At 34.6% G+C, this 14,725-nt stretch overlaps 1 protein-coding gene across 1 annotated transcript; it reads right to left on the bottom strand.

The window, feature by feature from the left end:
- Nucleotides 1-1,547: 1,547 nt before the first annotated feature.
- Nucleotides 1,548-3,646, bottom strand: LOC149226076 (putative aquaporin PIP2-8). The gene is made up of 4 exons (XM_089377403.1): nucleotides 3,196-3,646; nucleotides 2,756-3,051; nucleotides 2,506-2,646; nucleotides 1,548-2,026 (listed from the first exon to the last, which is right to left on the bottom strand). The coding sequence occupies exons 1-4, from the start codon at nucleotides 3,485-3,487 to the stop codon at nucleotides 1,907-1,909; spliced, it is 849 nt and encodes a 282-aa protein (XP_089233529.1). The 5' UTR covers nucleotides 3,488-3,646; the 3' UTR covers nucleotides 1,548-1,906.
- Nucleotides 3,647-14,725: the final 11,079 nt, after the last annotated feature.

Raw genomic sequence — 14,725 nt, 5'->3', positions numbered from 1 at the left:
CAATTTGGATGAGAAAAATATTGAAAGATTTAACACATAAACGAGGAGAAACAACAAATATTTATTGTATCAACAACTCTAGAATTGCTTTATCTAAAAACTCAGCCTTTCAAAAATGAAGTAAACATATTGACACGAGGTATCATTTCATTAGGGAGTTGATTACTGATAGAGAAATTGTTTCAGAACATCACAGGTCACAAGAATAATATGCTGATACTTTCACCAAACCATTAGCAAAAAAAAAATTTGTTTATCTAGGAAATAACTTGGACATCATGAATAATAGTAATTGTGATTAAAGAGGAGTGTTGGAAATAATCCCAACTACCTGATTTAATACCCATAACCATAACATTTCGCGGAGTACTAAGAAAAATTTGTAAGGTTAAAGCAACTTGAAAGTAAATGAAGGTTTTCACTAGCGTGTCAGTTTCATTCAGTTTCATTTCGGCAAAAGAAATCCAATACAGAAAATCAACATCTGTAAATCAAAATAAGAGAATATTAATGCATGGTTGGAAATCCCATACAAACCATCAACATTTGTAAATTAAAATAAGAAAATATTAATGCATTGTTGGAATAGTCATTCAATATGGTTGACTGTACTATGTATGTTTTGATATGGTTGACTGCACTGCACATCTGCATTGCACACAATTAGTATGTGAACTGCCCAATTATATATTAAATAATTTATTGTGTTGTCTGGTGCACCTAGAATAGTCTTTTTACTCTATGTTTAACAAAGTGGGCGTAGAACTCTAAAAGGTTTGTGGTTAAAAAGAGTAGTAACCTGTGTTTTGTTACTTTCTTTCATGAAAATCGATTTTAAACATATTTTGTTGGAGTCAACGAGGTCGAGGAATTGCCTGGACAGCTAAAAGTGGTCGGAATCTGGGCAAAAAAAATTCAAAAAATCTTGTAAGCACAGTGTTTGAACCGTGTTTTTAATGGTGGAAATGGATTCAACACCATCAAAAACATCTAAGACACCTAAAAATTTGAGGTTTAACAACTATAACTTAGATTTACAAAATCCTTGCCGGATTTTCTCTTAATATGACCGGAATTTCCATAACTTTCCAGGGAATTCCTCCAGCTAGTTAGACTACAGCTATTTTGTTGTGCTTTCAATTATAGATTTTTTATTATTAGTTGGATCTTCCCAAATAGTCGTTTCCGGTTATTGTTTTTGTCCCTATGCCTTGTGAAATAGTGAAATCGATTAATGGAGAACTATGTACGGGTGAGACAATGCAGGAGCTAAAGTGAAAAAATACACCCCATGATCAACTGAGATTTTATTATTAGTTGGATCTGCCCCAAATACTTGTTTCCGGTTATTTTTTTGTCCCTATGCCTTGTGAAATAGTGAAATCGATTATATCGATTATAGGAGTACCATGTTACGGTTGAGACAATGCAGGAGCTAAAGTGAAAAATACACTCCAGGATGTAGAACCAGCATTTCAAATTACTGAATTTATCTATGCATTCTGAAGAAGAAGAATAGTATATTACGACCTGAAGAAGATCCAGCAAAAGTCAAAAGAATATGTACTCGACTATAATAAGAGATACATTACTCTACAATGTACTCGGTCGTCTTAGCAGATTACTATAGTGAGGCGTGAAAGATGATGTCTCCGAAGAAACTACAAGCATTATTACTGCTGATGCAACAATACTTTCAATCCAAAGAAGCAAACCTACAAAATCCCTGTCTGTGTCAACTTCCCCAAATCTAGGCTCCGACAGAAGAAGTTACCCTCCACAGATAAATTCTCTTCACTGGTTTCTCATCCAATGGTAGTGATACTTCTCCTTGGCACTTATTCATTTATTGTAAACCTACATACCTGATACACAGACAAGTCTACCCGCAACCAGTGTTGCCTAATTACGCATTAACGTTGCCTCGGAACGACCCCGAGGCCTTGAAGGCGGCTGCTCTCAAAATGTACTGGTGGTAGGCAGCAGCTAGTGCAGCTCCCACAAAAGGACCCACCCAAAAAATCCACTGCACAAACAAGGCATAGTCATCAGGCTTCTGTATTCCCTAAGCAAGTACTAGTCCAGATGAATAATCTTAACTTTAAATTTGAATCAATCAGCTGGTATTAATAATATTAATCAAAAAAAGCTTCACAATTTTTCAGCTATGACAAGTACTAAGATTTGGATTACGAAATTCGTTGGTCTATACTGAATAATTTTAAAACTGTAAAACTATAAAACAGCCCATGCGCATATATTCTAACGTATAGCATAGGCACATTGCACCTACCATTATAACTTACTCAAAAGAAACAAGTTGCAGTAACATGAAAACTCAAAAGATCCCAATATGGTGCGTTAGATCCTTCTATTCTCCTATACTACACTTGCAATGTCCAAGCACTCTCTTTATACATGTCAAACACTAAGCTCCAGAATACGCTTATAATAGACTATGAATATACGCTAACAAGGACCAAAAAAATGGAAATAAACACTTACATGGTCATCCCAGGATTGTTTGTGGCCAAAAATCACTGCTGCTCCGAAGCTCCTTGCAGGGTTGATGCCAGTTCCAGTGATCGGAATGGTGGCCAAATGTACCATGAAAACAGAAAAACCAATAGGCAATGGAGCCAAGACCTACACACCAAAAACAGGTCTAATGAAAATTCCTGCCCTTATGTATGTCCCTATGCAATATGCAAACACGAAACTATTATATGGCATATATATGTATATTTAAACATACAGGAACATGGGAGTCTCGAGCACTGCGCTTGGGGTCAGTTGCAGAGAAAACAGTGTAAACCAGCACAAACGTGCCGATGATTTCAGCAGCCAAACCCACACCCTTGGTGTATCCTGGATGCACAAAGTTGGCTCCGCCTCCATATCGATCATAGAAACTCCTTTGAAAGGCTTTCACTAATCCAGTCCCACAAATGGCCCCCAAACATTGGGCTATCATATACAGAATAGCCCTTGGCAAGGAAACCTTCCTAGCTAAAAACAGGCCAAAAGTTACAGCAGGATTGATATGCCCTCCTGCAACACCAAACACCAAAAACAAGCAAAAGCAGAAATTCAGAATCCCAACACAACAGTGTCCCTGTCACTATGTTGCTCCAAGTCTCTCAGAGCTAACAATATGTATACATGATAATTCATCATCTTTGAAGCTTTACTGACCTGAAATACCAGCAGTGCAGTAAACCAAAATGAAAATCATGCCCCCAAAGGACCAGGCAATACCCAATACCCCAACACTCCCACAGTCAGATGAGGTTCTAGCGTATCCAATCACAGTGGCAATGGTGATATAGAGAAAAAGCAATGTGGCACTGAATTCTGCTATCAGAGCTCTGTAGAATGACCATAGTTTGAATTCATTAGTGTCAATGAGATCAGCGGCAGGTGGGTCTGTGTAGTCTTTGGCCACAAAACGCCGCTGCTCCAATACAGCTCCTTCTTCATTTATCATGACTGCTGGTATTAAAATCTAACTGCTCTTAATGAACTCCAATTGCTTTTGGGCGTGTAAAAGAGAGTCAGAAATGCAGAATATAAGAGAAACACAGGGAGCCCAGAGTTGCAGAGCAATGAATGACTAATCAAAGGGCCTTGATGATGTTAAAGTGGGATAGTCCTTGGAGTTATATTTATGGAGTGAATCAAAGCTTGATGACATGGATGGAGACAATAGATTAGTGCTACCGCCCAAAACCGCCCCTTCAAGTCGGGCCCTGGTAAACGCTCATGTCTTTTTCAATGTTTCTTAGAATATGAAATCTGCGAGACTAGCAGAAACACCAAAACGTATGAGAAGGGAACACGTGTTTTTTCAAGGTTGGCACATTCTGTTTTATGGGTTTTGGTGGATTTTACCCATCAGATGCACTGTTGCATAAATTTTAGGCAAGCGGCATCTAATTTGGTTATGAATTTTGATGCAGAAAATTTCTGATGCTATTTTTGTAAAACTTAAGGTTTTGGTTTTATCTGAACGATGGCTTCGCTTATGGTACTATCACATTTCAAGCACATTTAGAGCCTAAACCTTGAAAAGATGAAAATTTGTTTCATATGACGTTGTAATGGGACTTTTAAAGTATATTTAGGTCTTATTTCATCATATATTTTTTTCAATGATGATTAATGTCGGATAAAATTGATATTGTTTACCCTGTTTTAAAAGAAGGTAAAATATTATTGGCAATTTTTCAACATTTTGATGTTAGAAAAATATTAAAGAAGTATTTCAAAATTATTATGATTTTGGTCATAAGTTAAGAAGGCTGGTACAGCGACAAATATATGTGAATATAAAGTGGATAATTTAAGAGACCGTGGTTTTCATCATCAATCTTCTTAGCATTGCAAAGGTGCCAAACTCTTTTCATCCTATGATGTTTTGGAAATTTATTAACACACATTTTTAATGAAACTTATGAGAATTTGTTATCATTGTAGCAATGCTGATTTTCCTCTTAAGATTAGTCAAGATAGAGAGATACTTTGATTTTTCAGAGAGTGGGGTTGGTCACCTACTAATGATATCTTAGTTTTTCTTCCCCTCTAATTTGCAACATAATCTCTCCTTTATCCTTTAATAGTCGAAACAGGATTTTGAATCCTTATGACATCCCCTTTTGAGTTGAAGGTGAGTGTTTGGGCTAGAATTAGAAGAAATTTTAGGAAACCTTTTGGCTTCCATATTGTTTAATTCATTCTTATACATAAGATGCCTATTCATAGTGATGTTTTTAGTAGGGGAAATGTTTGCTTCAATTAGGAGGATAAGATAGGGTATATTTCCTTTAATCTTGAGATCTTCCTTTAATGTTGAGATTGTAATTTATAAAGTGCTCTTGTTCCATCTTTCTTCATCATTATGTGGAAAGACTGCAACCCCAAACCTATTTTATGTATGTGTATATATATATATGTTCAACTTATTCATCTTGATAAAGAAAAATCTTAATTTACAACTTACACAATTTTTCTTACATTGTTTGCTTCTCCTTTTTCTTTAAAAAAATCATCATGTTATTTAAAAATTATGTATAAATCAAGAAAACTATCCCTATACTTTTGAACCTAACACAACTATGCATAAACAAACTAGAAAAATAAAGCTAATTTGTAACCTAAATAACTTTCCAATTTTGTTACCGTCCAAACTAACCCAATAAACTACAACTTACAAGCTTATTTAAACTATACCTCCAAATAAAAGCTCAACCATCCCTATTTTCAGGAAAATGAATATAGGATATCATGTGCAATCCATGTTATTTTATATATTTGCATTTATTAATTAATTTAAAATGATTTAATTAAATTTTTAATTACTTTGCTCATAGTTTTTTTCGTTGACAGGTAGGGATCGACAGAGAAAGTTGCAGCACCAGGGGATTGAGGAGAAACTGGTCGCTTTTTTTAAAGTCACTTTGCTAATAATTTTTTTCATTGACTGGTAGGGATGGGTAGAGAAAGTTGCAGCAGGGAATTGAGTAGGAACTGGTCGCTTTTTATAAGGGTGTTCTAACCTTGACTTTTTATAGTCGTTAGTCTGATATCAATAAGGTTACTACTTATATCCCTAAACTTGTTAGTAACGAGCAGAATTCTGCTTTAATGCGATTGATATCCTTTTAAGAAGTGGAAAAAGTGCTTTTAGCAATGCCTAGAAATAAGTCGAAATAAGTCACCTAATCCACATGACTTTACATCATATTTTTCAACCGAGTTGGAGCTTTTTGGGCTACGAGATTCATGAGATTGTTAAGGAATCTCGTAATTTGCTGTGTGGGTCGAATGCTACATTTTTAACCCTTATCCCTAAGTTTGGTACAATGAGATAATCCTAATGGGTTCAAACCAATTGGATTGTGTAACATCATTTATAAGATAGTGTTTTCTCTATTTGTAATTAGTCCATCCCACATTTACCCACTTTTACGAGCTCTCTAGATAAACATGCAATGAGACTTACTATGACATTACTCAACATCCAAGTTCCAGTTATGGAAGTGGGGTCTATTAACCAAAAACTTACTTAAATTTCTCAAGGACATCAAGTCACCTAGGTGTGAGACCACAACCCTTGGTGCTTAGACTCTAAGTTGGGAATTCTTTTTAACTCAATTCACAACCCAACCACATGCATAAGTTGTTGTGAGCGTGGTTGGAAGGCTCCAATTGCACAAAAACCTACCACCATGTAGTTGCAGCTAAATATTCCCAATTCCATGCATGTAGCCGTGAAATCAGTGCCACATTTTTAGGGCTAGCCTACAGGCATTGCCAAAAATAGTGCATAACTTGCCTGAATCAATTTTAAAGTAATGAGACGTATATAATATAAGAAATAAGGCTAGATCATTCTCAGAAGTTTCCAAACACATGAGAACATTTCATTGAACACATGGTAAACATGGTAAATAAAGGTCATGAATGCATATCTGTTCAATGTCTCCTTAACTTCATCAAGGAATCATCAAAAAGGCTTAATGTCCTCTCAAACTAGCTGCAACAACACTAGTTAGCCCATGCATTCACATAGCCATTCAATAACTTATCAAATCATGAACAAGATCCATAATAAGAGCATATCATTTAACCATGCATATAACTAGCATATGACCAGAATGAATCCATGACAAATCAGTCATAAAATTAACACAATAACCAGTACATGTGTTCATTGATCACAATAAATAAATAACACATTAATATATGCAAATGCCAACCAAGTCAGGGACTTGAACTGAGAGCATTTGCAACCCAGTTCTCCTCGCCATTGATTTAACTAATCTCAAAATCACTTACTGAGAGTAGCCAACCATCTAGCTTGACTGGCATTCAAATTGGGTTGGTCAAATAAGTACCTTATCCCACTGTTATCACTCATCGGAGCAAACTTCCTACCAAGGAGATAATGTCTCCACATCTTCAATGAATGAATGATAGCTTCCAACTCAAGATCATGAGTCACATAGTTATGATCGTGCTCATTCAAATTCCTTAATTCTTATCAAACCACCTGTCCTTTCTACATTGGGACTCCACTAAGTCCTTCCTTTCAAGTATTTATACAAACAACAAAATCCCTCTCAAGATCTGCAATCTTCCAAACCAAAGCATTTCTAGTCAGCTGCTTCAAGTGCTCAAAACTAGTTGCACACTCTTTAGTCCATTCAAACTTCTTCCCTTTCCTCTGTAAAGATGTGATAGGATTGTCAATCTTTGATAAGTTCTTGATGAACTGCCTATGATATCCTACTAGTCTCATGAATGATCTAAGCTCATCCACATTCTTTAGAGCTGGTCAGTCCATGATATTCTTAATATTTTTCGGGTCCACTACTATCCCTTCCTTGGAAACAACATGTCCCAAGTAATGAATATGAGTCTAAAAGAAACTGCACTTGTTGAGCTTGGCATATAACTGATGCTCTCTCAACAATCTCAATATCGCTACCAGGTGCTCTACAGGCTCCTCCTCATTCTTTGAATATACCAATATATCATCAGCAAAGAGCATCACAAACTTACGAGATAAGGGTGCAACACACTTGTTCATTCAAACACATTAAGGTGGTCAAGCATTGGTGAGACCAAAAGGAACCACCAGAAACTCATAGTTCCCACACCTTGTACGAAATTAAGTCTTGTAGATATATTCTTCCTTGATGCACACCGGATGATATTATGATATCAAATCAATCTTCAAAAACATTGTAGCTCCCTTCAACATATCAACAAATCATCAATATGTTGAAAAGGGTACATGTTCATGATAGTGACCTTGTTCAACTGCCTACAACCAATGCACAATCTGAAAGTACCATCCTTCATCCTTACAAGCAACACTGGTGCACCCTAAGGTCACACAGTTGGCCTTACGTATCCCTTATTAAGCATCTCTTTAAGTTGCAACTTCAGTTTCACCAATTCTTTACTGCTCATTCTCTATGGTGTCTCAGTTGCTAGTGCTACTCCTAGTACCAACTCAATAGAAAATTCCACCTCCCTATGAGGCAACAACTCTGGGATCTCTGCAGAAAACACATCCTGAAACTGCTACAAGACAAGATATCGACTCAAGACTTCATCATCCTCATCCCATTTCCCTTTGTCACTTGAAATGTGAACCATAAATAATAAACACCCTTTCTTGTAGCAACACTTTGCCTACATAATTGTAATGATTCTCAATGATGTAGGCTTCTTCATTCCCTGCAAGATTCTCTTTTCTCCATCATCATCCAATTACTCAATGGGCTTGTCATAACAATCCACCTTGGTCCTATGAATGAACAGCCAATCCATGCCCAAAAGCATGCTATATAATCCCAAAGTAAGCATATTTAGATGTTATGATGTAGCCATCTCATTAAGCTCAAATGCATAAGATCTCACCCATTGATGAATTAGATGTGTTGATGTAGCCATGTCATTAAGCTCAAATGCACAAGATCTCACCCAGTGATGAACTCTTCTCCTTATTCCCTATAGCCAACTACACCAATAACTGTTTGATGCAGTTCCTTACTCAACAGAAATTGATCCACCATAGATATAATTCAATCGAATATCATTAAAATAGAAACAAATTAATCACAAATCTTACAATCATTCTCGATAATCGATGACTGATGATTTTCCTGCCTATTATCCACTGTTGCATAGATCTGAGGAAGGATTCGGCCTACATCCCCAATTGTTTGTGTCTCCTAAGCACTGTAAATATGAAGCCTGCCACCCTGATGTGATGGATAATCCCCCTTGTGATGCTCTCCAACACACATCCAACATCTCAAAGGTTTCCAACCATTTCCTTTATTCTTCTACTCCTCAGGCTGAGACCCATGTCCTCTCTCAACTGCATTGCACTTCTAATGAGATCCCACATTTTCCTTGTCACTTGCATCTTGATATGTTCCTTTCTTATTGGGCCATTTTTCTTTTGTCTTCTCATTACCTTTCGAGTCTCGCTTGAACTTAGGCTTGCGATTATACTTCTCATAACAATGTTTCGAATTTCCAATGACTGAGGCCCATCACACTCAATCTCATCCTTGAATACTAAGGGCAGCCCACTGTTGGACCTTTGGACCTTTGCCTTCTCATCCTTAAGGTAGGGAAGATGCATCAACAACTCTAGAAATTTGGTCATGTACTTTTCATCTGTCATGGAACCCATCTTGAGTTTATAGAGTTCCTTGGCCTTTCTATCATAATACCTCTCAAACAGGTACTTTTTCTTGAAGAGTCTTTCAAACTCATTCCAAATCAGATCTTCTTCCTTGATGCCTCTGGCATGCTTAACTCTTTCCCACCAGATGCCTACCTTTCCCTGAGATTTAATGTGGCTATCTCAACTTTCATGTTTTTTGAATAATCTTGCATTCGAAAGAAATTATTCGTGCCTAGCAACCGTGATTCTGCATATGTTAATTTATTCACTTTTCTATCAAAAGTAGGAGGCTTGGCTTTCTTGAACTCTTCTAGAAAGTACTCCCTCCCACCACTACTATAAATATGCTGGCAATGATGATGATGATGTCTCTCAAAACTAAGCTAGAGTGGAATCCATGAATGCTAGCCCTCCTGTCAGCTATATCGAAGGATCTGCCAACTATCATTGTATCATCCGTGTCCATCATATACCCTTCCGAGACCTACTTCCATCCATAAAATTAGTCTTTTGTTCCTATCCCTAAACAATCCCTAGATTTCCCCGCTTCTACAAATCTATAAGGATCTGAAGAATCATTGCATTAACCTCACCTTATTTTTCCTGAGCTTTGGAAAGCCTTTCTTGTGCCTCAATCAACTACTCATTGTCTGCCTTGTAGCTCACAATTTCTACCTTCAAACTTCTCAATTTGTTTGTTAGACCAGGAGAATGTCTCTCTGCCTGCTATTCAACTCATCTCTCCCATCCAACCAATGTCTCTCCTTGCTTGTACGAAGAGTCGTATGAACTATACTCAACTATTCTGCTCTTCATCGCTTGGCATTCTATGTCCTGAAATATGCCATAGAATATTGAAACAAGTTTTGGTTAGATGGTAATTTTTTGTCATGTAAATGTATTTTTGAATGCATAAATAATTTAGCATCTTTAATTTTTGTCTAAATAATTTAATAATGTAAAGTTTACCTTTCAAATTTGTGATTTTAACAAATCTTTTTTTATTTCGAACAAATTTAACAAATATATATATATATATATATATATATATATATAAACTAAAGACCTAAAAAACAGACATTTATTTAAAATTATTGAATATATTGTGATTTTATTTATTTAGATAATCTATTTATCTAAACAATAAGCTAATCTAAATTCAATAATTCATTTATACAATCAAAATTTACATAATACTTAATTTTCTTTTTCAAAATTGATAAAAATTTATGAAATAATTAAATTTCCTTTCTAAAATGACAACATTTCATTTAGCCAAGAGCTCATCCTACAAGCTAGTGTTAGGGGACAACCAAGTGTCAGGGGATATATAAGTTTTTCCATCGATACCCTTCAAATAAAAATGAAAACTTAATTTTTGTGGTTAAATTTTTTAATTGATCCTTATATATACTCTATTTAATATTCAAAAATATAATTTAAACAATGAAAAATAACAAAATATTTTGCACTCTATACTAATCTTATAAATCTATACTAATCTTACCATTCGGGGTTATAATCTTGCTATTCGAATTTATTTAAATATGTTAGATCCGTACTTTAAACCTATGCTAACCTTGCTATTCGAGGTTACAATCTTACTATTCGAGGTTAAGTTCAATGAGCTGAAATATGTTAGCAATTTCAATCAGATAACGCCTTCGGTAATTTGACTCCGGGTATTTGAAGAGCGGATGACAGTATCCAGTATCCAATACGTCCGCCGTTCTTAAAGTTCAATAAAAGATTGCCGTTGATAACATTAAATGCCAAGGTCACCGGATCCTGTGGGGCCGATACCGATTGGTTTCGATCAGCCGACCAGTGGAGATTTGTGTTTATGGTGATAGTCGGCTTCGGCAGAGCCCACCAAGCTGCCACCCAGCTGCGTGATAATGGAGGCTCTCATTATCGTTTGTTCTATGACTAATTTTTTAAGTGGGATGATGTACATTTTTAATTAATATGAGTATTGATTTAATTGGTTTTATTTGTATTTTGGTTTAGCCTTATCATGAAGGATCATTAATGGCCTGAACTTATCTGATAAGAGAATATATTCCAATTTTGGCTATTACAGCCTTATTTTATTATATACCCAGAGATATGAATTGTTATATATGGAAAACGATAATGATGGCATAAATGCCGAGAAACCTGTGGCTTATACATGTGACACATACGCCTCTTCTGTTACAGGACTTTTGTCATTGGAGGAAAGGGATCCACAAGATTTTTAAATTGCGAGCCTGGCAGTCTTGTTTTTTTTGCAGAGGATAAGAGCAGGCATCAGCTCTTGCTGTTTTATGTGAAAAGCAGAATTTAAGCGATTAGTTTTCTTAGTAATGGACTCAATATTTTAAGTAAGATTCTGTTTAGCTTCGCTTAGTTAATTCATTTCTGTGACCATATATTCGCCTTGTGCAGCTCAGCACGGGGTGTATTCTCACTAGGGTTCAATCATGCGTTGTGAGTTGTAGTTGTGCAAATACTGCTCTTAGCATTTGGACCACTTGGTCATTTGCTCAAGTCCGTGTACTGTGGATAAATATGAAAGCAATTATTATTATGATATTTTTAAATTAACTGTGATTATTCTGAAGCTATTATGAGATAGCCGTAGTCCTCCTTCATGTGGTTGTGTTCTTCAAATCTCTCTCATAGTTTTAAAGAATAAATATATTTAATTGTTGGGATAGGTTAGTTTTGCATTTTTGCATTTTTTTTTGAAGTAGTAAAATAAATATTAAATACTAAGTCGTAATATGGAAATGCAATAGATGCAAATTATAATAACTATAACATGCAATTAATTCTAAATATTGGGAGTTGGTAAATGGTGGATTAATTATTTAATATTAAATATATAAAATTGGAAAATTATCAAAGCTTTATGGTTTTCTTATTTTTATTTAGTTAATGATATGGCTCGAGAAAAATAATGTATGTGATTTTTAAGCATACCGTTATATTATAGTGAACGCTGTTGAATCCTTAATGAAAGGCTGAACACACCTTGTTTTTCTTTTTATATTATTTATTATCTAAAATTGTTTGTTTATATTTCCCAACAAGTTATCTCATATTGATTAATGTAGAAAGTCTGTACCAAATTTCATTGAGTAACAATATCCACATGAATTGAGATCCAAAGTATTGGTGATATTGTTTTTAGTGGGTGTTTTGGTAAAAGGAAATCATGTTGGAAAGAAATGACATGTATTTCTAGATTAGGAATGGAAACATTTAATGTCGCTAGTTGTGAGCTATGGAAAGAGAAAATGGGGAATTTTCATAGATCAAAATATATGAGTTGTAGTATTAGAACCAAATATGTTAGTATGAAAAGTGAAAAGGGTATAGTGTTTTTTAGAAAGGGAAAAAATATTATTAAGGCATGCTTCCAAATTAGGAGTGGGTGAATTTTTTTTATGGAAATTCCATAACATGTTCTTCAAAGAAGTGGTGGATTTATATTATGTAAATGTGAGTTAAAAAACCTTTTTTTTGAAAAAGTTTATTTGGTTTAAGAATGGGTGATGGTGATCATGTAACCAAGAACTTAAGTGAATTTAATATTTTTATGACCAAACTTATCTCAATTGGAGTGAATATGGATGAGGAGGAAAGGTGTTGACCCTTATGTGCTCATTTCTAAATTCATGGGACAATGTAGTAATAGCCATTAGAAGAATTTCAACTATGGTTGGTGGCATCACAATGTCCTAGAGCCTTTGGCTTTTGATAAGCTCGGGTGGAAATATTCTAAATCCACCAGTGATTCCTTTGCTATTTGTGGAGGATTGAAGAAGAAAATTTAGAAGAGAGAAAAGGGAAGATTGGAACCCTATGGGAGACATAAGTCTCCTAGAAAATCGAATGAAAAATGTTGAAACTATAGCAAGGTGAATCTTCTTAAAAGAAGAAAAAAGAATAAGGAAATGGATGATTTCAACGATTAATATGGAGAATATTTTCAAGATGATGGTGGGTATACATCAACCTACATGGGTTTGATTTTGTAGCTAATACACTATCGATATTCCTTCCAAACAACATTGACTTTTAGTGTATAAGAAAAATGATATTGGGTGCATATACCCTCATGATGGCTCTCCTTTCAGCATAGCTAGCCTTGGTAGAGTCCCCAATAGGTTCCTTGATGATATAATGAAGAGTATATATGGGGTTTTTCACATTCCACTTTTGGTACATAACTCACCATTAGTGACATGTCTTCACTTAGCGAATTGAAAAAGCACCAGTATTTAAGGGATATTAAAGAACACCTCTTAATTTCATTAGATATTGATAAATACCTCCTTATGTATTTTTCAATTTAACCACCTTTATAATACACATTTCCAATTAAAATCAACCATATTTTTATTAGATACCTCTTTCAATACCTCACAATACCTATAATGTTCATGAGCCAATCCCCCAGCCCCCCAACTCCAAGTAAAATTATCAACTTTAATTTTTACAATTTTAAACCTCCCTCTGTTAATTAGTGTGATTCTATATTAGTGAACAAAGTGAAGGACCCTTTCTATTAAATTTCCCATGCTATTAGTGAGAGAAATCAATGATGTAGTGGGGTGGATGTAAGTTAATGATGGTCTACCATGACACATTAGTGGTAATGAAAACATGGAGAAGCAATATTATGTTAACTTGGAGGGGTAATTAGGCATATTTATGCAATGAATTTGAATATGGTGTAAAACTATGAAACATAAATAAATGAGTTGGCTTTCCAATATATATGTTTTATTTTTTAGAAATTTTGTCTAATTGTGTGAATTTTGAATTTTCTTAACATTGGTATGTTATTTTTCATGCTAAATATAATACATATGTTTCCATTAGTGCAAAATTTGAGTATCTATATGATGGAATCTTGCTACAAAAACTTGTGAAGTTGTAAAGAATAGATTATTGTAATACACAACTATTTTTCCAAAATTTGTAATCTTAATTTTATAATTTTTTATTACTATGAATGTCATTATATCTTTGAAATTACAAATATTTCTATTAGTGCAACCTAAAAGAGTCCTACTATTACTGAACATTCATTTTTTTAAATATTGTAAGTCTCAATGTCCTGTAGAATACCATATATATATATATATATCTTAAAATCTTAAAATACATCCTCCTTATTTCGAAATGGTTACTACCCCAAAACATTATTGTGGAAATAGAAGGAGGATGTATTTTAAGATTTTCATATATATATATATAGATCTGAAACTGTATTTATAATAGTAAAAACTATTATTTAAAAAAAATACATATTTAGAATCTACACTATCTACTATATGGGTATGTAGTTTAATGGACAACATATTTGTCTAGATTATAGAAAAATTATGTTGAATATATATATATGTGTGTGTGTTCTCAAATAATGATGTTTTCATGTATTTCTAGTCCAAACCACTTTTTTCATGATCCCAAACCTCTAACTAAAGAAACCAAGTCACCATACATGTAGGATTCTAGCTA

This window comes from Pinus tabuliformis, chromosome J (genome assembly GCF_031772625.1).
Source record: "Pinus tabuliformis cultivar Carrire ecotype Pingquan chromosome J, CPIR1, whole genome shotgun sequence".
In the NCBI taxonomy this organism is placed as follows: domain Eukaryota; kingdom Viridiplantae; phylum Streptophyta; class Pinopsida; order Pinales; family Pinaceae; genus Pinus; species Pinus tabuliformis.
This window is presented reverse-complemented; position numbering and strand designations above follow the sequence as displayed.